The sequence below is a fragment of the Moschus berezovskii genome, chromosome 2 (assembly GCF_049115385.1).
Source record: "Moschus berezovskii isolate FMDL1 chromosome 2, NW_MosBer_1.0, whole genome shotgun sequence".
In the NCBI taxonomy this organism is placed as follows: Eukaryota; Metazoa; Chordata; class Mammalia; order Artiodactyla; family Moschidae; genus Moschus; species Moschus berezovskii.
Window position 1 is genome coordinate 121,263,054 of NC_142461.1, and position 26,728 is coordinate 121,289,781.

Consider the following 26,728-nt stretch of genomic DNA (forward strand, 5'->3'; position numbering starts at 1 on the left):
TTCAGGCATGTATTTCATTTTAGACGTTTTAAATAATGAATTTAAAAAGTTTTTTTTTTAAATAATGAATTAAAAACACCCCCTTAAATATTGGTTCATCTGTGAGTTTCAGATGGGGATGCTATTTGTGAAGGAGACTCGGAGAAATTAGGAGATTGGGATTGACATATATACTTTTATATACACTGCTGCTGCTAAGTTGCTTCTGTCGTGTCCAACTCTGCGCGACCCCACAGACGGCAGCCCATGAGGCTCCCCTGTCCCTGAGATTCTCCAGGCAAGAACACTGGAGTGGGTTGCCATTTCCTTCTTCAGTGCATGAAAGTCAAAAGTGAAAGTGAAGTCGCTCAGTCGTGTCCGACCCCTAGCGACCCCACGGACTGCAGCCTACCAGGGTCCTCCATCCATGGGATTTTCCAGGCAAGAGTACTGGAGTGGGTTGCCATTGCCTTCTCCGGTTATATACACTACCATATATAAAATACATAATCAACAAGGACCTACTGTATACACAGGGAACGCTACTCAGTATTCTGTAATAACCTGTATGAGAAAAGAGTCTGAAAAAGAATGTGTGTATGTATATATATATATATACACACACACACATGTATAGCACTTTGCTGTATAGCAAAAACTAACACAAAATTGTAAATCAATAATACCCCAACATCAAATAAAAATTAAATTAAAAAAGAAATGATGGAATAGGGAGGCCGTTTTCCTGCAGACAGGGGTACTTGCCCCACCTTCCTAACCACCTGCTGGGGCAGGCGGGGACTTTATGCAGGAATATTTGAACCCAAGTGCCATGTGAAACTGGTGAAAGGGTGCTAGAGAAAATTTCAGCTAGAGGAGGGGGCATCTTCTGTCTCCAAACACTGGGTGTGCAAACACGATTTTTTTGTTTAACCTCCTGGAATCTGCATTAATGCATGTTGCTTTCGGTAATTTTCTTTTGCAACTTACTCTAGCAGAAAATCACAAATAGCCTTAGTAAAGCACTCTCCCTGCCTCCTCTGGAACCCCCAGAAGGAGCTGCTAACATCTCCCAAGCAAGGAAAGAGGGCCAAATGAGTGTCTAATGCCAGGCTATAATGCTGAGTTTCTGTGAGCTCAAACACCTGGATAAATGCACATGTAAATAATTTAGATGCACATACTAGTAGGAGTTTTTAAGTCATTATTTGCCATAATACTAATTTAGAACTGCAGCTCTGAATGGAGCTAGGATTAAGTTTTATAGCTACTGAAATTATATTTACAAAATCATAACTATAATAACTCTCATTTTATTTACCTTAGCTTGTTCATCTAGTTCCAGATATTTACTCAAAATCTTCTCTGATTCAGAAAGGCTGGAACCGACATCCATTGCACTGGAAAGTATTGTGCTGATTTTCTGAATGGACATTTCAACCTTCAGAAATAAAGAATATATTGCAGCCTTAGCAATAAATATTGGCATATATGCATGCATATGTGTAGGAAAGATAGATATTGCTCTCTTTCCCATTACACTTTAATATATATCAATTTAATCTAAAAATGGTCTAAAATATTTCAGAATTTTATATTTAATAATGCTGTTCTTCATATGAGATAGTATTACTGACCCACCAAAAAAGGATACATGTTTACAGATATTTCTCTTATTAATAGCAATGAGATATCAGCAACAATACACATTCTCTAAACATTTATTATCTATATTACCTAGAAAGGATAATGCACTTGTCAACAGTCAATAGAGATGAAATTTTCTGGTTCATTAAATCACAATCATGCACTATATGCTGAATGGAGCCCAATTTACAGGTACATTTTGAAGCAGAGGTTCAGCACAAGTATTAGATCACTCTACGGATTACTTTATTTATGGCTGAGGGACTCCAGGGCAGCACCACTTGCTATATATGTGATAACAAATCATGGGAGCATGCTCAGGAGACTTAACTGATGAATGTGGGCAACTTCAATACACAAGGATAAATGAATATAGTGACCTGTAAAGGGTTCTATTCAAGTTACTGCCTTGCTCTGGCTACAGTCCATACTTCCCAGAGTCAAATTGGCTCTGACTTCACAGTAGCAAGACAATTAGCAATAGCTGTTTGAGTTTCTACTGTTTTCTTCACCTCTACCACATTAGCTTGAATCTCAGGCTCCAGGGAATGCAACACTACAGCTGCCGCCATATTTGTAATCTCCCTGGACCCAAGCATCAGAACAAGCCTCACACTCCCATCTCTGGATCAATAACAGGCAAGGTGGCAATACAGATAGAGACTTGATTTGTGAAGTCTGTCAGTTCCATTTGTGTAAGTCAGATATGTAAGTCCACTGAGGCAAATGAAAAAAAAAAATCACTGAAAATTTGAGACCCAGCCTTTGCAACATGGTTCATTAGCATTAATGTCATTGAGAAACTATTAGGTTTTGCTATAATTCCATCCATAGACCAGTCATTTTTGTTTAGTCAAATAGTAGCTGCCTGGTTTCATTCCTTTTTGAAAATATGAAATAAAATTCTTCAAACCATTGTATTCACTTTGGAGAAAGGATTTTACATGTATGGTTTTATTCAGAGTGGCCTTGGTACTTTATACTTAGTTCAATAAATTATGATAATGGCAATTTATTCCTGGAACCTGTAAAACTCATCTTTTTTTTTTTTTTGGTATCAGCCTGCTGTTCTTTTATTTCAGTTATTTATTTATTTATTTTTGGCTGCACTGGGTCTTCACCGCTGTGCTGGCTTTTCTCCAGTTGCGGTGAGAGGGGGCTACTCTCTGGCTGCAGTGTGCAGTGGCTTCTCTTGCTGTGGAGAGGGGCTCTAGGGCACGCGGGCTAAGTAGTTGTGGCTCCTGGGCCCTAGAGCACAGGCTCAATAGTGTGGCTCACGGGGCTTAGTTGCTCCGTGGCAGGAAGGATCTTCCCAGACCAGGGATTGAACCTGTATCTCCTATACTGGCAGGTGGATTTTTTACCACTGAGCCACCAGGGAAGCATTATCCACTATTCTTCTATTGTATGGTGCCATGTCAATCAAAGCATGCATATGGGAGCAAAGCACAGAACCATGTAAATCAAGGAGAACACAATCCCAATTGTGCCCCTGGTTCAATTAACACAGTTAACACAGTTCTGTGCAAAGTGAGAACTGCCTTTGTGTAAACATGCTCAAGGCTGGGAGGCAGGAAGGATGACGCTTCTAGTTTTGGCAACCTGGGGCAGGGATGGTTGATGAGTAGTAGTGAATTACAACTTCATTCTGTTTGAATGTAAAGCCTAACGTGGGATGAAGGGAATCCTAAGGAGACATGCCCTGTCCTCCCACCCTGCCCACATGCTGTCATTGCCATACCATCATCTGTCACCACCAGGTAAGGAGCTGCATCTAAACAGCATTACACCTTAAGGAGGACACACTTTACGAAATTACCTCTCTTAGGTGACCCTCCACCGAGGCGGTTAATTGCTGTCTCTTAAGAGCAAATTCCTTGTGCGCTGAACACTGTTCAGTCAGATGTTCTACCCGTCTTCTGAGGCAGCCCATAATCTCATGGACACCGGTTACCCGAAAGCTGAATGGAACAAGACAGCTGTTAGTTCACTCCACCCTTATAAAGAAACCCCAGGGACAGGGAACATTGGAAGATGAATCTTCCATAAATATGACTTGATAAAAGTTATGAAGCTTCAGGCTTCAGGATAATAGAAGTTAAGAAGCTGTGGTCCTGGTACAGCACAGAGCAAAACCAAATGATGTTCTTTTATTTAAGTCAGTCCTGAGGGAAAAGATGAGTTATGCATTTTTGCAACCAGGTCTAATCTTCTTTCCTAAAGATTCATTTTTTAATATTTCTCTAAGATGTTTTCAGAGCCCTATGGCAAAAAGCACAGTATGTCTGCCAAGAGTTTTCCTGGGGGTTTATTTGAAAGCTTCATTTATCTCAAGATGGTCTTTGAATAGAAATGTATATCAGCCAATTAACAAAACACTGACTGATCCAATAGGGTAAAATATTCATGTGACATTAGGTCCCAGGTCTGAATGATTATGAATACTCAAGAATGCAATCATTAGGTGAAAATCAAACTATCACAAATAATGAGGAATCTGATGTACATGTTCATAAAAAGAAACCAAGCCTCATATTATAATTTTGTACCTATTATACACAGGTATAATTTGCTCACAAGGGCTGGCCTTGTGAGAAAAAGTGACATGACAGTTCACAAAATGAAAATGCCTTTAAAACAACAAAGGAACTTTGAGTTGGACCCCCTTTGCTATGGTCTAAAGACACACTAGCCAGTTTCCAAACCTTTTCCAACATAGGCTTACCAGCAATTCAAGACAATGAACGGACACAGCTGATGCAATGAGCACTTTTACGGTGTTCAACCTATCGCTGAGACAGAGCCTCTCCTGATATGTAAGAAGCTGAAGTCTTTAATTTCCCATCAGTCATTTCCTTCCAATACTCATAAAGATGAGCTGATAACTCTTACATTTAATTACCCGCAGCTTAAAAAGATCTTGGAACAAGATACAGAATTCAGTAGCTTTACCTCAAATAATTAATTTATGGCTTTGTAAAAATGAATTTAATTAGTAATGAAATGAGGGCAGGATCCCAAATGCCTGAGAGGGAAAGTGATTTCACAGGAATGATAATGAGGCTGCCAAAGAGTTGAGGGCTCATCAGGCAGCTTGAGAATCTTGTCGAATGTACATGGGATTCAAGTGTGTCCTGTGGGACCACCAGAGGCCCAGAGAAGCTTGATTTTGGAGAAATCTGATTCCTGACACATAGTGTTCCACAACATTAAAACTTGTTCCACATTTTAATAACTCAGAGACAGTAAAGAGAATAATCAAGAAATCAGGGGAGTTTAGGAAATAATTCTTCATATCCACGAATTCTGTAAAAGTAGTGTATCAGTAATAGTAATCATATTTTGACTACATTTTAGACTTCGTATGCTAAACAGGGCCTTAAAATCCCAGCTGTCCTATGTGTTATAGTTTTCTGTAAAATAGGTAAATTTGGAATGAGAAAGATAAAAAAGAAAAGGTGAATAAGTACTGTGGAAAGAAGGTATGGAGAATACAGAAGGTAAAGCTTGTTGAAGTAAATGGGAAAGCGTTTTCTAAAAATAATCCATTTATGGTGACAAGGCACCATTTTTAATGTTTTAAGTAATCTCTTCTAATTCTCATAACTACCCCGTAATCTGGCTATAACTGTTATCTCTATTTTGCAGATGAGCAAAGTGAGGTACAGAAATGCTCAGCAACTTACCCAGGTCACATTTATTAAATGGCAGGGTTGGGATTTGAACCTATTCATCTAATCTGAGTCCACATTTTTTACCACCCCATGGTAATAATTTTTCTGGGTCCCTGACATACGATGGCGGGGAGGGGGCGGTATATTCTTCTAAAATTTCACTTTCCCTTGAACTGACTATTGATGGAAGCACTATAAGCCTGGCAGGCATGTTCTTTTTGAAATTGGCAGTGTTCGCCAGAAAATTCAATGTCTGTCGGTAGTTTGCAAAGTGACCACTAGAGGGGCCTGATATCTTGTTCAGATTCACATCTTGAAGGTACCTCTGGCACAGAGAATGGAAACAGGAAACAAAAGCAAATCAAGCATTTCTTCTGTAAAAATACTGCTTTTTAGCAACTCACAATTTTAATTTAGATGAATCATAACGAGCCAAATAGAATGTCTCTCTCTCTGTGTCTTTGGATGGATCATTCATTTTTATTTTTCAATGACCTAGGAAATCAGTCTCCTTTTGTGGTGATTTATACCTTATCTTGTGTATCTACTACCTTATAAATTAAGGGAAAAGACAATATTCTTTTCATTCATTTATCCTCTGCAACCTTGAATACAAAGCCTTGTAAGAATTAAATCAATGTATATTTTCAAATTAAATAAAATACACCTTGATCAATATTTAAGGGAAGAAAAGACACAGATTTAAGGAACAAAAATATATGCACAGATAGTTATTGTATTCAAAATGTCACTAGCAACAGTTTCCAACAGTTTTTAAACAAAGATGACGTTGCCTTTTGCCTAGTTATAGAAGTTTTAGGCTATCCGAAAACTGCCCAATTTCTTCTTTGATGGTTTAGGATTCATAGTTAGGTTCACCGATACTTCTCTTCTCTGTTTCAAGTCTTATAAGGACAGACTGAATTGCCTGTCCCGTGTGCATACCCTTCTTATTTGTGGCTTAGAGCTCTTTTTTAGTATAAGTTCTCAATCATTTTGCTCACGAAAGCCAGCTCCTGTTTTCCTCTGTGTCCTCAGCTAGATAGATCATCTCTGTCAAGTGAAGCATTAACCCCTTCCCTCTGAATGGAACCTTTATCTGTCACACTCCTAACCCCAAGTCTGTTACCTCTCCTTTCCTCCTTGATGAAAACCTAATCTGGAGATTACAACCGCCCTATCCCACCATTTTCAGCTGGAAACTTGAAAAATTGATGCCAGATATTTTCTTTTGAAGATGCCAGACATTTCTTTTGAACATTTCAAAACATTTTAAAACATGTATAGCCTTCCTATTGCCAATTTCCTCAGAGTCTGAAATGCAGATTGTTTGATCAAAGGAAAAATATAACCTCAAACTCTGCCAGCAATTCTTACATGAACTGAAAGTAAATTAATAGAATTCCATTAGCCACCCAGTATTACTTCACAGTGATGTTAAATAAACGATAGGGCAAGAACTGTGGGTAGACAATAGAAATTTGGTAGAACCAAGTTCCCCAGGCATTTGGTTTGATTCTGAGGACACACTACTCACGCACTGCCTGATGGGGTGGGACCTGCTTTCTAAGCCTAACAATCTGTGGCTCTGTAATTTACACTGGAGATGCTGCTTGATCTTCAGGCACTCTATGAATGGATTAAATGGTCCCTGCCTGTAGTATGAACACAGGGTATATTGGATTACTCTTGACATCGCTTTTGACTTCTTCAAGCATCACAGAGGCTCAGGAATGACAGATTGTGAAGGCTTCTTTAGACATTTGTTAGAAACCTCACCATGGAAGTATTTTCTCCCCTATTCATTAAGCCAGGAGAGGTGAGGGAAGGGGAAAGAAAAATTATTTTACCCCCTAGAGAGCACAGACATATTGACTTCTGGCTCAGAAATAGACTGTTATATTTCCCATATGGAACAGTTGCCCTACACCTTTGCATTTGTTACAAACTGAGGCTGAGGAAAGGGAGTAAATCCCAATGCTAATATGTTTTAATGATTCTTTCCCAAGAGCAGCAAGTTACTTTTAGACCTTTCATAAATTACTACTGGCAGTCCATCTGGATTAGGAGCTGAACCAGATGGTAAGCACTTGACAGCTTACTCTATCTCATCAGAATGAATCAGCTGATCATATTTTTCTCATTGTCTATGGACAAATTATACTTTGAAAATGGGAAAAAAATTATCTTCCTTATCTTTAGCTTGCTACTTCTCTTGACAGGAACTCTTCATGTTTAACATCTTCATTTTGCAGGAAACAACCACCTCTTTAGTTTTCATCCCTACTTTGAAAAAGTGCCATTCCAACTGAGGAAGTGAAATGCATGTTTTCACAATAATTTTTTTTTTCTGACTTAAGTTGTACACATTTTGAATCACTGCCCACCACATGGGTATCACACCCACACACATCTCTCATATACACAAGACAACAGAGAAACATAAGTAGCAAGTGGGACTGAGGCTACAGGGTTTCTGGGTTCAGATTCATGCAGAGATGCTCACAAGTTTCATTCCTATGAGGACAGAGAGACCAAAGCATGCACTCCGTGAAGGGCAGAAATCAGTAACAGCAATGGGGTTTTCCCTCCTTACAAAAGGAGATTGAAAAACACTACAGCTAGCTGCTGTAAGAATCAGACACAGCAGGGCAGTCAGGAAGCCCCACTCCTCCCCAACCTGGTTTTCTGGCTGCACCTCTGAGAGCCACAGTATCTCCATGTGAGCTTGGGTGACCCTGATCAAACAGCAGAAGATAGCTTCTGGACTGGAGACCCTGTAGGTTCAGGTAGAAGTCACTGCAAAGCTGCTCAGGAGGAAAGAGAAAAGAAGCGAGAACAAAGCAAGGACAACAAAGCTGAACAACAAACACTTTCCATCAAGAGGACAATCTACAATTTCAAAACACATGAGGAAAATGAATCCCAAGGAAAAACACCCAACAATCAAAAGCTAAATGTACTCTGTCTGAAATGAAAATAAGGAGAGCAATCAGATGTCTCACACCACCAGAGAGATAAAGGAAAACCCAATACCCATAATAAAGAAACAAAAAACTCTGAAACAAGAACAGTCAGAAATAAAACAAGAGTGGATAGGAAAAAGGAGTTAGAAATTCTAAGAGTGAAAACAATACAGTTGTAAAAACAATCAGAAGAATTCATTGTTGAAAACAAAGGGAAAATTAACAAGAGAAAAATGAATCTGATTCATTTTTGAGGGAATGCAATGTGAAGTGATCAAGGAATGAAGAATATGAAAGTTAAGACTTAAGAGACAGACTGAGAGGCTCCAAGATTCTTCTACTTGGAGTTACTGGAAGAAGGAAAAGAGAGAAAAACAGAAAATTTATAATTAAAGAGATAATTACGGAATACTTTCCATAATTGATGACATATATCCTCAGGTAAAAGGGGCATAGTAATAGCTAAACAGACAAATACTCTCATTTGAGATAATTTGGAAGACAGAAACATACATTTTAATGTACTTCCTTCCAAAAAGCTTTTCCCTCTGCAGTCCTTTCCACCCCCTCCCCCTCCAAAGTTACTGCAGGGTGGTTTGGATCCTACTTTACCCTCTCAGCATTATATTGTGAGGATACTCTGTCTTAAAATATTTCTCAAAAACACTGTTTGATATTGGATTAGAATATTCCACACAATGCTTGCCCTTAAACTATTCAAACATTTCCCTGTTTTCTGGACGTATTTGGGTGGTTTTCAGGTTTGCACTATTATAAACAGCACCACGATAAGCGTTTTATTCACAAATATGTCCACTCACATCTCTCCCATGTCCCTTTCTCTCTAAGCCCTCTCGTTGGAGAGAACTCTCCTTTGGTGGTCCAAAGCACAGATTTCTGCCCCTTTAGTCAGCCTTCCTCTGTAGATGCTGCAGTTCCAAACCTTTTTACTCTGGGGTCATCACTATTTCGCATCACAGCATTATCAATTAATAAATCCATGCTGTAATGAGTGATTCCTAGATATTTTCTAAGAACCTAATCAGTCATAGATTTAAAGGAAAGGGTAAACTTTTAGTGCTTTCCATACTAAGAGTTTCAAAATCATAAAAGTCTTAACAGTGGTAACAGGTCCAGATTGCAGTTATGACATTTACTTAACCTCTAAAGAGAACAACTCAATATAGATTTGAAAATATTTGGAAAGTGGCTGAGTTAACACTGTCACAAAAATTCAACTTTGCAATTTCCCAGCTTTCAGTATCTGACATTTACCATCTAAATATACCATCAGACTTAAAAAAAATAGTTATTTTAATTTCTTAAATGCTTAGCAGAATTCCTACGGTGTGTGATCTTGGATGACTCTGTGATACAAAGAGATTCTGGTTTTGTTTCTCTGTTGTTGTTGCTGTTTTTAGTTTGTTGGTGGGTAGGGATTTATTTTTGTGTGTTTTCCACTTAAGATCTTTTACAATATTTTTTCCCTGACATAATCAGGGAAAAAATATTTGCTTTATGCCACATCAGCCCCTTAACATTTCAAATCAAGTCACCTAATAGGTAAATATTGAGATAAGGAACATAAAAGAGGTTTCCTTATGGTTGACCTTAAGGGCTGACCTCAAGCTGATATCATGGTCTGGATGAAGAGATGATGCTGTCACAAGTCAAAATTAAGGGATGAGTCAGAAGACCACAGAGTGAAAAGTGAAACTATGGGATAAAGCCAACAAATATAAAGGAATTAAAAAAGCAGTGTGTGGTGGGTATTGATTCTGTTCACCTTGGCTGGAAGGTGTAGATCCTTCCCTCAGATTATCAAACCCAACAATGGCCCTTTCAAGTCTCATTACTTTACTTGACCCATCCTGACCGCAGGAGCTTGGGACAGTGTCTCTCTTCTCTGAAGAGGTCCCCAAGGCTTCCTCAGGCCTAAGAACACTCCCTTCATGTCTTATTCCCTGACTGGACATTAATAAGGTTCTGGAGACTCGGGAACAGATTTACGCATCTTTGACTGTCCTTGAAGCCCGGTGCTGGTATGTCATATGAGATGCTCGTATACGTATGTTCAATAATGTTTTAAATAAACTGAAAGAAAGAAAAACTTCACAGGGAAGGTGAGAATTGAGTTGAAACTAGAAGATAAATGGAGCACATTTCAAATGTACTAGAATTAAAAAAAATAAAATAAATCCACCTTCACTAAGTGGCCAGGCTGGTTGCGAGTGACTGAAGTTGAAAGCGAGGAGACGGTGAACAACCTAACTCAGGTTCAGACCTGCACTCTCTCTCCCCCTTCTACTGTGTGACAGGTGGCAGGACAAGTTATCTGAACCTCTCTGAGGCAGCCTCCTCACCTGAAAAAACAGGACAATGATAATAGAAGTACCTGCATAATAGGGTGGTTTGAGGATGACATTTGTTAATGTGGATAAAGCACACAAACATTGCCTTTATTGCCAGTGAGCGTCTGGGCATAGTCTAACTCCCACTTAACTCTTCCATCTTGTCTTGGGCCTTTTTCCCTTGTCACCCTCTCCTCCAGCACCTGTACTTATTTCTGCTACAGTTTTGCTGCTATTTTGCAGGGCCACTCTTCTCCCAGCTATTTGCACGATAGCTCTTTCTCTTCAGGGAATCCTTCCCTGACTACAATGTCTAAGGTGGTCCCCTCTCACAGTCACTCTTTATCCCATTCCACTTTTTATTTTTCTCATAGTGCTCATTGCTGTGTAAGAGCATCTCATCTAGTGACTGGTCAGTTGACTATTTCTTCCTACCAGAATATAAATAGCATGGGAGCAAGAGCTTCATCTACTGCATTAGATACTTGGGAGCATCTGATTTACAAAAGACAATAATATTTGGGCCGTGACACAATGAGTGACTGAATGAACCGTGGTCTCTCCAAACTTCATTGTCATTCACAGTATCAGTCAGGGTAAGCAGTGGCTGTCAACATAAATGAAAATCTTGGAAAGAGGAGAATCCTATCTTATTCCTGTTTTTATTTCTTTGTAAAAAGTAAACATATGAAGAATTAACATTAAATAAATAATAATAGATGTTAGAGCAAGAGGGCAATACTGAAGGTTATACCAGAGAGTTTAGTCAGGATGAGGTTTATAAGTTTCAATTCACCACAACAAAATAGAATGAAAACTGAAAACAGTCTTTTATGCAGAAATACAAATTGAGTCCATTCAGAAGCAAGTTTACTTGTAAATCTTAAGTTAATTTTAGCAAACGGGAAAAGCTAAATGAATACTTTATAAGGTAGCCTGGTCTTACTGGGTGCTTCCATGTTTCTGAGTCCTGTATCTTTGTGAATTATAGTTTTATCTGGATATATGCCCAGAAGAAGGATTTCTGGATCATATGGAAACTCGATCTTTAGTTTTCTTAAGAAAATTCCACACTGTTTCCATAGTGGCTATTGGTGGGAAATTACGTTCCCACCATCACTGTAGAAGGTTTCCCTTTTCTCCAAGCCCTCTCCAGCATTTGTCATTTGTAGACTTTTAAAATGATGGACATTCAGACTGATGTGAGGTAGTATCTCACTGTAGTTTTGGTTGGCATTTCTCTAACAATTAGTCATGTTGAGCATCTCTGCATGTGCCTTCTGGCCATCTGTATGTCTTCTTTGGAGAAACATCTCTCTAGATCTTCAGCCCATTTTTTCGATTGTGCTTGGATTTTTTGTTGTTGTTATTGTTGCATTATATGAGCTATTTGTATATTTTGAAAATTAAGCCCTTGGTTGGTCTCATCATTTGCAAGTATTTTCTCCCAGTCCATATTTTCTCTCATGTTTTTGTTTATGGTTTCCTTGTTTTAGAGTTCTGAGCTGAGAGCTCACTAAGAAAAAAAAAAAAAATGAGGTTCCCAGTTTTTGTCCAATTATGTAAAACTTCATCCTCAAACAGCATTTCTGACCAGCACTTCCAATCACTACAGCTTCCTGTGGCTTAATAAATGCATAATTCTGCTTGGGAGCAGGGTACCTCTGGGCCATCTTTAAACTCAGTGCTCAGAGATGATGCCAAGTTAAGACCTAAGAGGAGGTGAAGAGGCCAGAATCCAGAACTTTCAACCTCTCTGTAAGTCTGGTGTGACCATTATCAGATCCCATCATAGGTAACTTGCATCATAGCTATTAATACATGCAAACGAACACACTCAAGTGCCTTTCACATTAAAGTGAATTTAGGTTGTATGACAGATATCACACCCTGAAAAGATAATGAACAATTTAACAATGACTCAGAATTAGCACTTGAATGCAGGGAGGAAATAGACATGCAAGGAAACATGTAAATAACCACCACTGATTCTGTGAGGCTGCCCCAGTGTCAAAGGTATTTGATTCCAGGATAGAAAAACAGTGTGGATCTGTTCCTAATAAGATAGCAATTACAGAAAGAATAATGACAAAATTCTCAGATTTACTGGGAAGCTTTATCACAGATAAATGTGAACTTCTGAAGTTCTGTTTTATTAACTAACAGGAAAAAAAAATAGATCTAAGGGTCTCTGAAATTCTTGAGTGCCCCAGTACTAGATTTTGCCTTTTATCTCCTCAAGATAAGTGTTTATCTGCCCTATTTCTAATATAACCTTCCCCAGTTAGTGAAAATGAATATGATTTGATGCAGTTGACTCCACTGTAGTCATTTGAAACAATCATGTAATTCTTAGTATTTTGCTTTTAAAACTCTTTGTATCATGCGTCGAACCTGGACTGGTGATTCGTTTCACATATGATAATATACATGTTTCAATGCCATTCTCCCAAATCATCCCACCCTTGCCCTCTCCCACAGAGTCCCAAAGACTGTTCTATACACCTGTGTCTCTTGCTGTTGATGCTTGGGGCTGGTGCACAGGGATGACCCAGAGGGAGGATAAGGGGAGGAGGGAGGTGGGAGGGGGGTACAGGAAGGGGAACTCATATACATCCAGGGCGGATTCATGTCAATGTATGGCAAAACCAACCAATATAATATTGTAAAATAAAAAAAAAAAATCACTGTAAAAAATAATAATAAAAATAAAAGAGAACGAGGAAAGCAAAAAAAAAAAAAACCCTTTGTATAGAAGGTAAATAAATAAATGAACCAGTTGTTTATTGGGTGCTCCCTGTGGACCAAGAGTGGTGCTACTGCACATGATTTAAAAACAAACAAACAAACAAAAAACACCTCTCTATAAAATGGGTGTCTCCATTTTTACTGATGAGGAAACTGAGGGTCATTGAGAGAAGTTAAGAAGTTTAAAGGTCATGGCATTGTTTTGGCTCTCAGACGCATGAAATAAAACTCCTTTGATACTAAGTTCTAAGCTTCTTATCCATGCCAGTTTTCAGGTGCCTGATAGCAGGAACTTTAGTGTTTTGTGTCCTAGCAGTGTGGCGGGACTTCAGAAGTCTAGGAAGCCATTGTGATGCTCAACAACACATACTTTTCTCTGTGGGAACTCATGTTTATTTCCCTTGCCATTATTCTAAAGCTATGGTTTCAAGCCAGCCATGGCTGCAACTGGAAATTTCCTTCTTAGGTTCTGTTGCTCTCCCATGGTGGTCACCCAGGTCATTGAACACATAAACCATTACATGAGGAAGGAAAGCAAGTCCCAAGTGAAATGCATGGGACTGAGGTCAGTAACTGTGTGGCTCTGGTTTGCAACTGAGATTCTAATGCATTTCAATTCAGCTTCTAATGGATTTCCAGAATGTCCTTTGCCAAGTATTAATTGCTCTTTACCTTCAGTTCCTCTTGCAAAATGGAAATAGTATTGATTTGTAAAATATTGTGAAATTTCAGGGCAACCAACACCTTGTAATTACTATGAAAGCTCATATATCTAGGATGTTGACAGAAACTATACTGCTTACTATTTTTTAATCCAGTTACTTAACTATTAATTGAAGTTTCTTAAAATGGTGGCTAACTATTGCTTCTATTAAGATTCAGTCTGCACTCTGAAGAAAAGAACTATAGATGCCCCTTTGAAAAACTATATTTATGTAGACTAGAAAGAGCAAAGAAGGCAAAAAGACTGAGACAAGCTAAGTAAATAAAAATAAACATGTTGACCATTACAAAATGGATAGCCAAAAAGAGTCACTAGAACACTGCGGGTACAATGTAATACAAAACAGAAGCACTTCTCTATATTTAAGTATAGAAAATAAAGCATCACTGATTAGAACAAACAGGATAAAGTCTGAAAAAGTAAAGGTGAAAGTCGCTCAGTTGTGTCTGACTTTGCAACCCCATGGACTATACAGTCCATGGAATTCTCCAGGCCAGAATACAGGAGTAAGTAGCTGTTCCCTTCTCTAGCAGTAATAAATTGTGACCAATTTTCCTGTGCCAGGACTTAAGCATCAAAACTGAACACCAAACTTCAGTTTTCGATCAAGGAGCAGTGACTGGATTTACCCTCATGCCTTAAGCTAGAAAAATAGACAAAGCATATATAAAACAATGGTTCTCAGACACTGAAGGACAAGTAGCACAGGGCAGTGATCCTTGAGAGAAGGGAAATGAATGGGGTGAGCCTTACATCTGCCTCAGCCTGCTGCCTGGGAGATACTTGCCAGACCAAAGCTCAGGCAAATGGAACCAAACAGAGTCCAAAGGACTTACTGATTTGAGGAGACAGAGATCAGACTTCAGGGAAGCCAAGGCACCTAGAATCTCTGGGACAGCATACCAGTGACATTCTTCAGATCTAGGGAGGGGTCTTTAGCTGCCTCCTGAGCCACCCCTACATGAAAGGAAACTGCCCAAGGCCAGGGAAAGCACCACAAGTAAAGAGCAGCCTGAACAGAGAAATATAATCTGTCTGCACTCTGAGAACTGCTTGCTAAAGTGACATGGGACCATGCCCCAATTACAACTGGAGACCTCACCACTTGCTCCATCATCACATGACTCAGATCAATATTCAACAGCTACCTTGAGTTCAGACAAAACAAGTCTAGGCGTTCCATAGGATACCTTCTGTCAGGTCCAAGAAACTTATGCTTTCTGGAAGGCCTTGAGCAGAGAAGGGGAGAAAGGAGTTCTCACATCCATAGGGGCCAGACCTGAGTACCTTTGTGCTCCTGGAGCCAACTGGACACACCATGATACATGGTTTGGAGCCAAAGTAAGGAAACTTAGCAACTACAGCTACTGTTTTTTTTTTTTGTTTTTTTTTTTTTTTTTTACAGATGAGAAGCATTTATCCTTCTCACAGCCTCAGCTTTTTAGCTTTGGCTGGAAAATCTTGGATTATTTCTGATCTTAGTTTTGCATGGTCCTATAACAACCATCACAAGCCCTGGTTAAATATACCTGTCTGAACTCAGACTATCTTCTCTTTTTTTTGGCCATGCCATGTGGCATCTGGAACTTGCCTGACCAGGGGTCAGACTCATTCCCCCAGCACAGAGTCTTAATGACTGGACCACCAGGGAAGTCCTCAGAGTATCTTTTGAAAAGAAAATACCCTAAACCCAAACTTAGCAAATCAACATGTGTAAACGCATCTAAAATAAAGCAGAATGAGGGTTAAAAACAGAAACAAAATAAAATTTTACCACCTTTGACCTATTTCATTGTTCTTCAAGCTGAATGTCCTTGAGTTTCAAGGGGATTGTGGATATGGAAGATAAAAACCATGCTTATCCCGTTTGCATGAATCTTTGTGTCTCTATGTCAGAATGTAAGCCCTGCCATCTTCCTAGCCAGTATCCATTCCATCATCTGCTTTTTCTGTCGGCTCCCTTTTGTCTTCCAATCTCTATTCTTGATCATACATTCTTCCTGCATTCTCTCTCTGTTCCTAAGGTGCTTCTCTCTCCTCTTTCCCACCCAACTCTAAGCTCACAATGATACATTCACTGAATGTGCTCATGAAAACAATCCACCCTAACACATTGGTTAAGAGCAAGAGGTCTAGGCCGCATTAGACCATGAATTTGGATCCATGCATTTGGATTCGGAATTCTGGCTCTGCCACTAATTAACCAGCTACATGATTGCAAGTTACCTAATCTTTATGTGTCTCAGTTGCCTGTGAAAGAGAACATTAATAGTATATTGTATACCTTGTAGAGTTGCTGTGAGGATTAATGAAATAGCGCCTCTAAAGCTGTTGAGACAGTGCTGGGCATGTGGTGGGCTCTCAACTATTTAAAATGTCAATACTATTAATTAATAATAATGCTATCTTTTAATTAGGGTTTTTCTTGTTGATCCATCAAGGTCAGAAATGAAAGGGAATTCTAGAACTTTACTTTTTCCAGAAAGGGACAGGGTAGACTCAAGACTTATGAATTAAAAATGAAGAAGAAATCCCACGGAGATGCTAGGATATGAAAAGTGTACAGAAGGAAAGCTCTGTCTCTTTTTTTGTTCCTTTCCTTCCTCCCTCCTCAGAAACTCATAAAAAGAAAGCGTTAGCACCTCCAGGTCCTCAGGTTAGAATATAGCCTCACTTCTGGAAGAGCAATGCTGTGTTCAGAATTACTGTTGACCAAAATTCAACAGATCCTTCTAAGCCATGTCACAAGGCAGCAAAACATCGGAAGGAAGAAAAATAATCATACAACTTATTTTTTTTAAACAGGCTGCAGAAACTGTGAAAAAGCCTGTTACACTGAGGAAGAAATCGACCTCACTTACCTGCAGGAAGCTAGTTGGCTGATCAAGGCTTGTCCTTTCTGCAAAGCATCAGCTGTGCAGTCTTTAATTTCTCTGTGTAATTCCTCATGCCTCACCGCCAAGACAGGCAGACTTAAACCCTCTGATTTAAGGAGCTTAAGGTAAGCTTCGACTCTTCCAAGTACATCAAATGCCTGCCAAAGAAAACATACTTTCATTTTCTGCCCGTCTAGTGTAAAGTCTACATCAATGTGTACACAAAATACTAGAGATTAAACCAGCCCGCTCAATTTATTGGTTTGATCATAACCAAAAACAACAATCCGAGTTTTAGAAAACAGCATATAGTTTTTAGGCTCCATTTAGGGAAACTGGTCATAGTTTAGTTCAGCATAGATAAATGTCAACACTGTAAAATTTACCAAAATGATTTACATTGAAAATGTAGCTACACAACACAGTTACAACTGTATAAAATTTGGAGAACCAGGTTTAATTTTGCACATTATGTACTGAATACAATGAACAAATGAGATGTTTTCAAAATATTATGCAGACTTTATAACTTGAATATCTCTGTAATATTCTTTTTAAAAGTTCCCAATAAATTGCACTTTGGACCTGAAATGCCAGGGGGAAGTATTCAAGAAATTTGGGGGCTTTTGACACTTGCCTTTCCGAGTATAAGATCTTCTGCCTACTCTACCCAAGGCATCTGTCTACAGAGATTGAGATTTGGTTCTGAAGCAGTGCAAAGACTAAGACAAAATAATATTTAGCTTCTGACATGCATAAAAGGATTATGCAGGAAAAAAGAAGAACATCACCTTGAAAACCAAGATATTGTCTTGAGAGGGGATTTTTGAATTCCTTTATTTTTTTCCTTTGTTATTATAGCAGATCAGCAACCAAGTATGGGAGATTAAGCTTACAGAGTTAACACAGAGTGGATGAACAGAGAGAGGAGTTATGCTTTTGGCCATGAAGACCTGTTGGCACTGAGAAGGACGAGTATATGACGTACAAACAGTATATGACGTACAAACGAGTATATGACGTACAAACGATGGCAACATGAGGAGAAAAGAGATCAGAGTGCTGTGGTCTTCACAAGTCTCCGTCTGTGAACTTGGGCCCGGAGAGCAAGAGATGAGTCAGGTAAGTTGAAGAGCTGGCGAAGAGCAAGGGAGCTTTTGCACATTGTCCTTTCACTCTGCTGGAAAAAGTCACTCTACAGGGTGCTCCACATCACTTTGAAGAAGTCTCCTATCCCAGTAAGCTTGACTGGGCCACAGTCAGCAAGGGCCTAGCCTTCCTGGGTTGTTCCACTGGAAGCCAGAAAGCTCAGCTGGGGGCAACCAGGTGAACAAGGAAGATCCCATGGAAGACTTGCGAGAAATGAGAGCAATGGTCTCATGAGTCAATTACCACTGAGACCTGAGAGAGACCAGAGAGGGGAGCAAAGCTGGGTTAATGCTGAGGGAACACAGCTGAAGCCAAATGTAGAGATTACAACCACGGAGCTGAGTAATAGCACCTAGGCCTCTGAGTCTGGCCACCATCAAAGAGTTTTTAAGACTTTATTGAAGTAGAGTTGATTTACAATATTGTATTAATTTCTGATGTACAGTAAGATTATTCAGATACACATAAACAAAGCGTTTATCACAGGATATTGAATATAGTTTTCTGTGATATACAGTAAGACGTTGCTGTTTAACCATTCTATACATAATGGTTTGCATCCCAAACTCCCAATCCTTCCCTCCTTCCCCACCATTTTTCTCCTAGCAACCATAAGTCTATTTTCTATGTCTGTGAGTCTGTTTCTGTTTTATAGATATATTCATTTGTGTCATAGTTTGGATTCCACATAGGAGTGAAAACACATGGTATTCGTCTAACTTACTTCACTCAGTAGGATTGTCTCTAGGTTCATCCACATTGTAGTAAATGGCATTATGGCATTCTTTTTATGACCGAGTAGGGAACTGAGTATTTCATTGTCTGTGTGTGTATATAATACACACACGTATATATATACATCTACATGGGGCTTCCCAGGTGGCGCTAGTGGTAAAGAACCTGCCTGCCAATGCAGGAGACATAAGAAATGCAGATTTGATTCCTGGGTCAGGAAGATCCCCTGGAGGAGGCCATGGCAACCCACTCCAGTATTCTTGCCTGGAAAATTCAGTGGATAGAGGAGCCTGGCGGGCTACAGTCCATAGGGTCACAGAGAGGCAGACATGACTGAGCACACATATACACATTCTGTTTTCTGACCAATGTCCTCATGTCTCTGAATTTGCTCTTTGCATTTTCTGAGAGTGTATAAAGCAAATTCATTCCTGTTTATTTAGTAGATGATAGGAAGTAATACAAATAATCACTATAGTTCAATGAGAACTATATGTATTTCTTCTCTATTTTGTGTTTCACAATTACTTTTCAGTCAGTCAACAAATATTTTTGAATCTCTGCTGAGTTCCAGGTATATTGTTCTTAACAGCCATGCGAAGGAAGAAGAGATTTTCCTTCTTAGGTGACAGAGGAAAATGTGTCTCAGAGAAGTTAAATAAATTTCATGAAGTCATACTTGTACCAGGGACAAACTTAGTATTTGTTCTCAATCTGTCTGGCCCTGAGGCCTCTGCTCTTAAATCCTGGACTATGGTGCCATGCAGAAAAGGATTTCTATGGGAGGCATATGAGAGAGGGGCATTTTCAAGAAGACCATTAATCTTGGGTGGAAAAGTAGAATTTAAAAGCTTACATTTTGCAAATAGTGTCGATTGTTCCTTCTTACAGATGAGAAAAGATACAGAGAAAGATTGAGCAATTTCTCTTATGTTTACTGCTACTGCTGCTGCTAAGTCACTTCAGTCGTGTCCGACTCTGAGCGACCCCATAGACGGCAGCCCACCAGGCTCCCCCATCCCTGGGATTCTCCAGGCAAGAACACTGGAGTGGGTTGCCATTTCCTTCTCCAGTGTGTGAAAGTGAAGTCGCTCAGTCGTGTCCGACTCGTAGCGACCCCATGGACTGCAGCCTACCAGGCTCCTCCGTCCATGGGACTTTCCAGGCAAGAGTACTGGAGTGGCTCGCCATTGCCTTCTCCGAATCTCTTATGTTCATAGGACTGTAAAAGAAAGATAGCTTTAGTAAAAAACTCTGAACCTGAAGAACTCTCCCTTATCTGATCCTTTTTCTTTCCTGCAATCAGCAAGAATCAAATGTCTCGAGTTCCTGATGTTAGATTTGAATTGCGCTCTCAATCTTTCCATAACGCTGAAATACCACTAACGTAATAACCACTGTTTCTGGAATTTTGTTTTGTATTTTTAATTTTATTGCATATTTTTAATAAAGTGGAGTCTCTTGTTAATCAAGAGTTAGTTTTAAAGTCAGTGCCTAAAGCAAAAATCTGGTGTAGTCAAAATTATCATGAACTCCCTTAAATCATGCTTAAAGTTTAATGTATGCTTGCTTCCCTGGTGACTCAGATGGTAAAGCATCCACCTGCAATGCAGGAGACCTGGGTTCAACCCCTGGGTTGGGAAGATCCCCTGGAGGAGGGCATGGCAACCCACTCCAGTATTCTTGCCTGGATAATCCCCATGGATTGAGGAGCCTGGCAGCATACAGTCCATGGGGTCACAAAGAGCTGGACATGACTGAGCAGCTAAGCACTCTAAGCACACACACTGTAATACATACTTACACTGAGGACTAAAAGGCACTGAGCCAAACTAAAGGAAGAAATAAGAGACACAATCCTTTGGCCACCTCATGCGACGAGTTGACTCACTGGAAAAGAGTCTGATCCTGGGAGGGATTGGGGGTGGGAGGAGATGGGGACGACAGAGAATGAGATGGCTGGATGGTATCACCGACTCGATGGACATGAGTTTGAGTGAACTCTGGGAGTTGGTGATGGACAGGGAGGCCTGGCGTGCTGTGATTCATGGGGTCGCAAAGAGTCGGTCATGACTGAGCGACTGAACCGAACTGAACTGATACTTAGATAGCAGGACATTCGCGTCATTCTTTAAGATAATTCTCAAGTTCTTACCGAGAATGGGGAAAGGATAGAGACTTCAAAAGTGTCTTTTCTTGCCTACAAGTTGAACTCCATTCTATCTTAAAATTAAGCCATTACAATCTTAACACATACCACGCTTGTTGTTGTGCTGAGGATTAAAGGAAAGTATGAAAGTAACGAGGGGTTGATGGCGGAAGTGTAGTAAGTACTTGAAAAATACTTGCTGGTTCTTTAAATCTTGATTGATCAGACACATCTTTAAAAAATCACTGAGGAGAGCAGAGCCACCTGTTGCCTGTTACTCACCCTGGGTGACTTTTTCTCCTCGTGGCCCCACTGAACAGCTGTTACTCTCAGATCCTTGGCCACTGGTCTCATCTTCGTGGGAGTTAGACTCTAAAGCCACTGGTACATTAAATGCATGTGTGACAGGACTCCACCCCATTCCTAAAGGTTATCATAAAAGGATCCTTTCCTAATGGCACAGAAATAAATTGAAGAGCTAAACATTCACTCGAAGGAAGAGGCGGTAGATCAAGGACCAGTATAATCCATTTGTTGTTGTTTAACTTTGAATTAAAATAGCCAGATTTTCTCCCAAAGCATTTTCTCAGGAAGTGTCAGGAAAGTACTTACGAATTGCTCTGTGTATCACACTTCACAGAACTATAGCAGTAGAAGGGAGGTGAGTGATTTTTATTTTCCCTTCATGAGCCCAACAAATATATTTACAAAAACCTCCTATATGCTGTAAGAGAGTTTATTCCTTATCTTTAATCCTAAATTAACCCTAATGGGGATAATCTATAAACACAAATACAGTTACATTTCTTAATTTTAAGAGGAGAAGTCTTTCAAGATACTATGTCTGTAATTCTCTGAATTATATGCAAAGCTTGTTTCTCTTATTCCCATGTAGAAAATGATCTAAGTATCATTGTTCTCACTTAAACTACCCCCAGAATAGAACCGAGTGCTTGTGTATTTACTAGATCTGTAAGGAACCTGATATACTGGATCCAGTCTGGAAAGAATCTCTCCGTCGCACACATGGTACAGAACAGGTTATTTCTGGCAAGAACAGTGTGACCTCCACATAAATGCCTTTGGAATGAATAATTCACATTTAGTTTTTCTTTCCTTCACATCTGCCTTTTTCTTCAAACCTTTTGTGTGATGGTCAAATAGAAGTTTATGAGTAGGTTAGAATAAACAAGGATATAGGCACAAAGATAATATTTTCTCCCTCTGGGTTCTAGCTCTTTTTGACTATTTTACATGGTACCACTCTGTTCTCAAGAAGACAAGGAGAACTCCTTTCTCTTTTGGCCCAGGCTTGGGAAAGAGGAAGGAGTTGCTTGGGATGTGCTCTAAGATGCTAATAAATATCTTTCCTTTTTCCCTTGTTAAGCACAGGATCCAGAGCAGGCTGCACCAAATCAAACAGAGATGATATCAAGACTTGGCACATTGTAGTCTTTTAAAAATATCTATGAGATTAATTATGTTGAGCAGGAACCATGAATCATCAGCATAATTCTTATATCATGCTGTTTCACAAAGATGTTTAATATTGTTTACTTCTTGACTAATCTGAAGAGAATCAACATGAAAATATACAAAACAAAATAAAGAAACACTTGCAGAATCCTGAACATTTCCTTTCATGAATCCAAAGTCTGGAGAATGAGTTTGGTTAGAACCTATATACAAAATTTAGCTTCTGATCAGAGCACTGAATTCCACTTGATCGGCAGAGATTCAATTTTCCTCTGCATTTAGTTTTTGTGTTTTCTTTTTAAAAAAACAAAAAACAAAAGCTTCAGCATCTTTTCTTAAATATCACCTGAGATAACTTCTGGTGGGTCCCAGTTTGGCAAGCTGATTCCTAATTCAGGCCTTGTGCAAGCTTTCAAATACCACGGAGGCCAGGGGCAACAAGGTGATGTAATTGTCAGTTCCCCATATTTGCTGCCTCCTACTGCTGCTCTGGCTTATTCATTGCTCTTCAAGTTTGTTGCTGCTGGGCGAGGAACTTTACGTGTTGACCATTTCTTACTTTTTCTGAGATGAGTCCATCTTAGAGATGTATAAACTAGACCCTAAAGTAGAACATTAGCAAGCTAGTCAATTTGTAATTTATGGTTTTCTTTTTATCTAAATTGACCTAAATGGTTTTAGGATGATCTTGAGAATATTAACATTGAATACATCCATTTGTAACGTGTGAAGCACTTATTTTTTTCACTTATTCAACAAATATTTATTGAAATCTATGGAGCATGTACTCTGCTACGAGCTGTGGGTATGAAATTGAACAGGAGCACTTGAGGACGTGTTAGAGTGGCAAGTGCAGTATTAAGCTCACATACAAGGACAGATAATGACTAGCACATGATGAGTGCCTGGCTTCTCTGTGCACTAGTCACGTACTAACTCACTTAGATAAAGCAAAGACTCTTGTGAGATACATATAATTATTTCTGTTTCACAGATTAGAAAGCCAGATGCACAGAGAAGTTAAGGAACTGCCCTAGGTCACAGAGCTAACAAATGTCTGAGACTAGACTCACACCCAGGCAGCCTGGCTCCAAAACCCATTATATCCTTTTACAAAAGTGTCACCCTAGCAAATGTTTCTAAATATTCCCTTAATACCCAACAATTTCATTTATTTATTTACACTCCAATTCTCCCCTGCAAAGATTCTCTACATTTATCACTGATATTAAAAACTTTCATTACTGAATATTCCCTGAAGTAGATAAGAATCGTTAGACCATTTTAGAAAAGAGTAAACCTAAGTTCAAAATGTGAATTGATTCATCACATAGTCAATCGTTTGTTCATTTATTCAATAAACTGTTTTGTGCACTAAGTGGCATACAAAGATGATTAAGACAATCTGTCTCTAAGGAGCACAGAGAAATACTATGGGAATAATAAGAAATAAGCAGTTAATGCTGCCTGAAGACCTCTCAGAGGCGGTGATTTGGGTGATGGCGAGTCTTCTTTTATGTAACTACCCTCCTTCTCAGATATGACACAGAGATTGAACTTGAAATTTGTGTTCCTGTGTATTAAAGTAATGAAGCTTTTCTCTTTCAGAATGATCTAATCTCAACTAACTTGGATCAAAATAATCTCTTATGAACAATGTAATATAGTTAGTTCACCTTGAAGCTCCACATTTTCTAAGATTCCACTGCTTTTAATCATTCAAATAATTATTGAGCATCTACTACCCAGAAGACACTGTTCTAGGTGTCCTAGTGAGCACAAAATTGACATGTTTTCTACTCTGAAGGAAGTTTAATTTAGCAAAGGGAAGTAAATCTATCCAGAAATATCTGTAATACTAGGAAGAATATATTTACTGCCAATGGAGGAGATCAACTGTCTAAAATTATGCATACATTCATGCCTTAGAAGTCAGTTGATAGCAGTACTGTGAGAGATATTCATGACTGAATGACAACAAAACTGAATATCTTGATTATAAGACTATTAAATATAGACTGAGTTGTGGGCTTTCATGAAAAATGTTAAGATGTTAAAGGTGTTCCTTGATTTTGATTAATTTTTCTATTTTAGATAGATATTTAATAATCGTATGCTAATTGTTGTTGTTTTTCAGTCACCCAGGGGTGTCCAACTCTTTGTGACCCCATGGACTGCAGGACACCAGGCCTCCCTGTCCCTCACAAGGGAGCATAAAATAGAAACTTCCTAGCATGCTATCCAAGACCTCTTAACCCTTGCCTCTTCTACTCCTTGCCTCTCATGACTCTCAGCTTATACCTTACACTCTTGGCAAAAAAATTACTGTAGGTTCCCCAAACATGGCAGAGCTTTCCCCAAATCTCTTCATGTCTGCTGCTGCTGCTGCTAAGTCACTTCAGTCATGTCCGACTCTGTGTGACCCCATAGACGGAAGCCCACCAGGCTCCCCCTTCCCTGGGATTCTCCAGGCAAGAACACTGGAGTGGGTTGCCATTTCCTTCTCCAATGTGTGAAAGTGAAAAGTGAAAGTGAAGTCGCTCAGTCGTGTTCGACCCTTAGCGATCCCACGGACTGCAGCCTACCAGGCTCCTCCATCCATGGGATTTTCTAGGCAATAGTACTGGAGTGGCTTGCCATTGCCTTCATGTCTAGTCTTCCAAATTTAGCTCACTGGTAGCTCCTCTGGAGAAACCTTGCTTGACATTTTCCCTGGGTCAGGTTAAGGATCTCTTCTATGTTCCCTATTGCCCTAGGGTTACTCCATCATGGCTTCTCCCACAGCACACAACACTTCTGTTTCCTTGTCTCTCCTCCAGGTGAGGCTGATGGGGTCCTCTAGGCAAGGATTTTATTTCCCACTGCTTTAGCTCAAGTATCCACATACTGCATGACAACAATGGGTATACAGGGCACATAGCATACTCATTGAATGCAAATGTGGAAGAAGGGAGGCAGTAAAAGGAAGCTGCTTTTCTAAGAGAAATGGAAGTTGTTCTGAAAGTGAGAAATCAGAGGTTGCTAAGAATTATGAAACCGAAAGCAATTACACTATCCTTGATGTCTAATGACAATTAGCCTAAGTTCTTGAGTTCATTTCTATCACTTCAGCAAATTTCTTCCGAATAATATTTTTTTTGGATTTTCTACTTGGACACGTTTCTTCTTTTAATCTGTATCACACTGGATCATTTTAATTAATTGTTTTTCACATCTGGCCTAAAACATACCTATTTTGAAAAAAGTAAAACAGTGTGTATATAAATTTTTAAAAGTTAACCAAACTCAGTGCTTAATTATTTGGTTTCTGTCTGAAACAATAATGCTGCTATAGGCATTACTGTTTTGTATTGCTGTAATGCGATGAGTTGACTCACTGGAAAAGAGTCTGATGCTGGGAGGGATTGGGGGTGGGAGGAGACGGGGACGACAGAGAATGAGATGGCTGGATGGTATCACCGACTCGATGGACATGAGTTTGAGTGAACTCTGGGAGTTGGTGATGGACAGGGAGGCCTGGCGTGCTGTGATTCATGGGGTCGCAAAGAGTCGGACATGACTGAGCAGCTGAACTGAACTGAAATATCTCAAAATAGCAACATCATTTTTTAAAAAAAAGATATCAAGTTTTCAGCAGTGATGGCAGAAGCAGGAGAAGCTGTGAAAATTACTACATTTCAAAGTGTTTCCAGTGTGTTCCTCCAGTCACCCCAACTTTTGCTTCACCTGTGCCTTTAGGCTGATGACCCAAGAACCAGACCATGTGGCTTTGGCCTCAGTCTCCCCTGCTTTCTTTTTCCAATGAAATCATATGCTTGGGAATGGAAAGCATAGGAATGAAACCTTGTGACCCATCAGTCAAGTTTTGCAGCTTTAGGGTCAATCATCATTGTCATATAAATACAGGCTTATATTATTCCACTCTTGAAATGTATATTTATCTCTTTCTGGTTCAAACCACATTCCCTATAATGATAAACAGATTTTGAGTGATCAATACACATTAACCACAGCTTCTTTTTGAACATGCCAGAAATATAATCTGGCATGTTATTTCATGATAGATAATCATGAAAGATGAAAATTTGAAGAGATCAAGATGAATTATAATAATAAGTTTTATGTTTATATTTCAAGCCATGTCCTCATAACTCTTAGCAACATCTGGTAACCAGAAAAACTCTTCTCCAACCAGCTATCATCCAATGTTGACAATCAACCCATACTTGAATTTGTTGTTGAATGATTTTAGCA

At 39.3% G+C, this 26,728-nt stretch overlaps 1 protein-coding gene across 4 annotated transcripts in view; it reads right to left on the reverse strand.

The window, feature by feature from the left end:
• Positions 1-26,728, reverse strand: part of CCDC141 (coiled-coil domain containing 141) — a 224,589-nt gene that overhangs the window by 64,958 nt on the left and 132,903 nt on the right. For all 4 annotated transcript variants that reach the window (XM_055397508.2, XM_055397507.2, XM_055397506.2 and 1 more), the window contains 3 exons: positions 16,951-17,123; positions 3,446-3,587; positions 1,301-1,420 (listed from right to left, as the gene is read on the reverse strand). In XM_055397508.2, the coding sequence (XP_055253483.2) occupies positions 1,301-1,420; positions 3,446-3,587; positions 16,951-17,123 (435 nt within the window). The remainder of the gene's footprint in view (positions 1-1,300; positions 1,421-3,445; positions 3,588-16,950; positions 17,124-26,728) is intronic.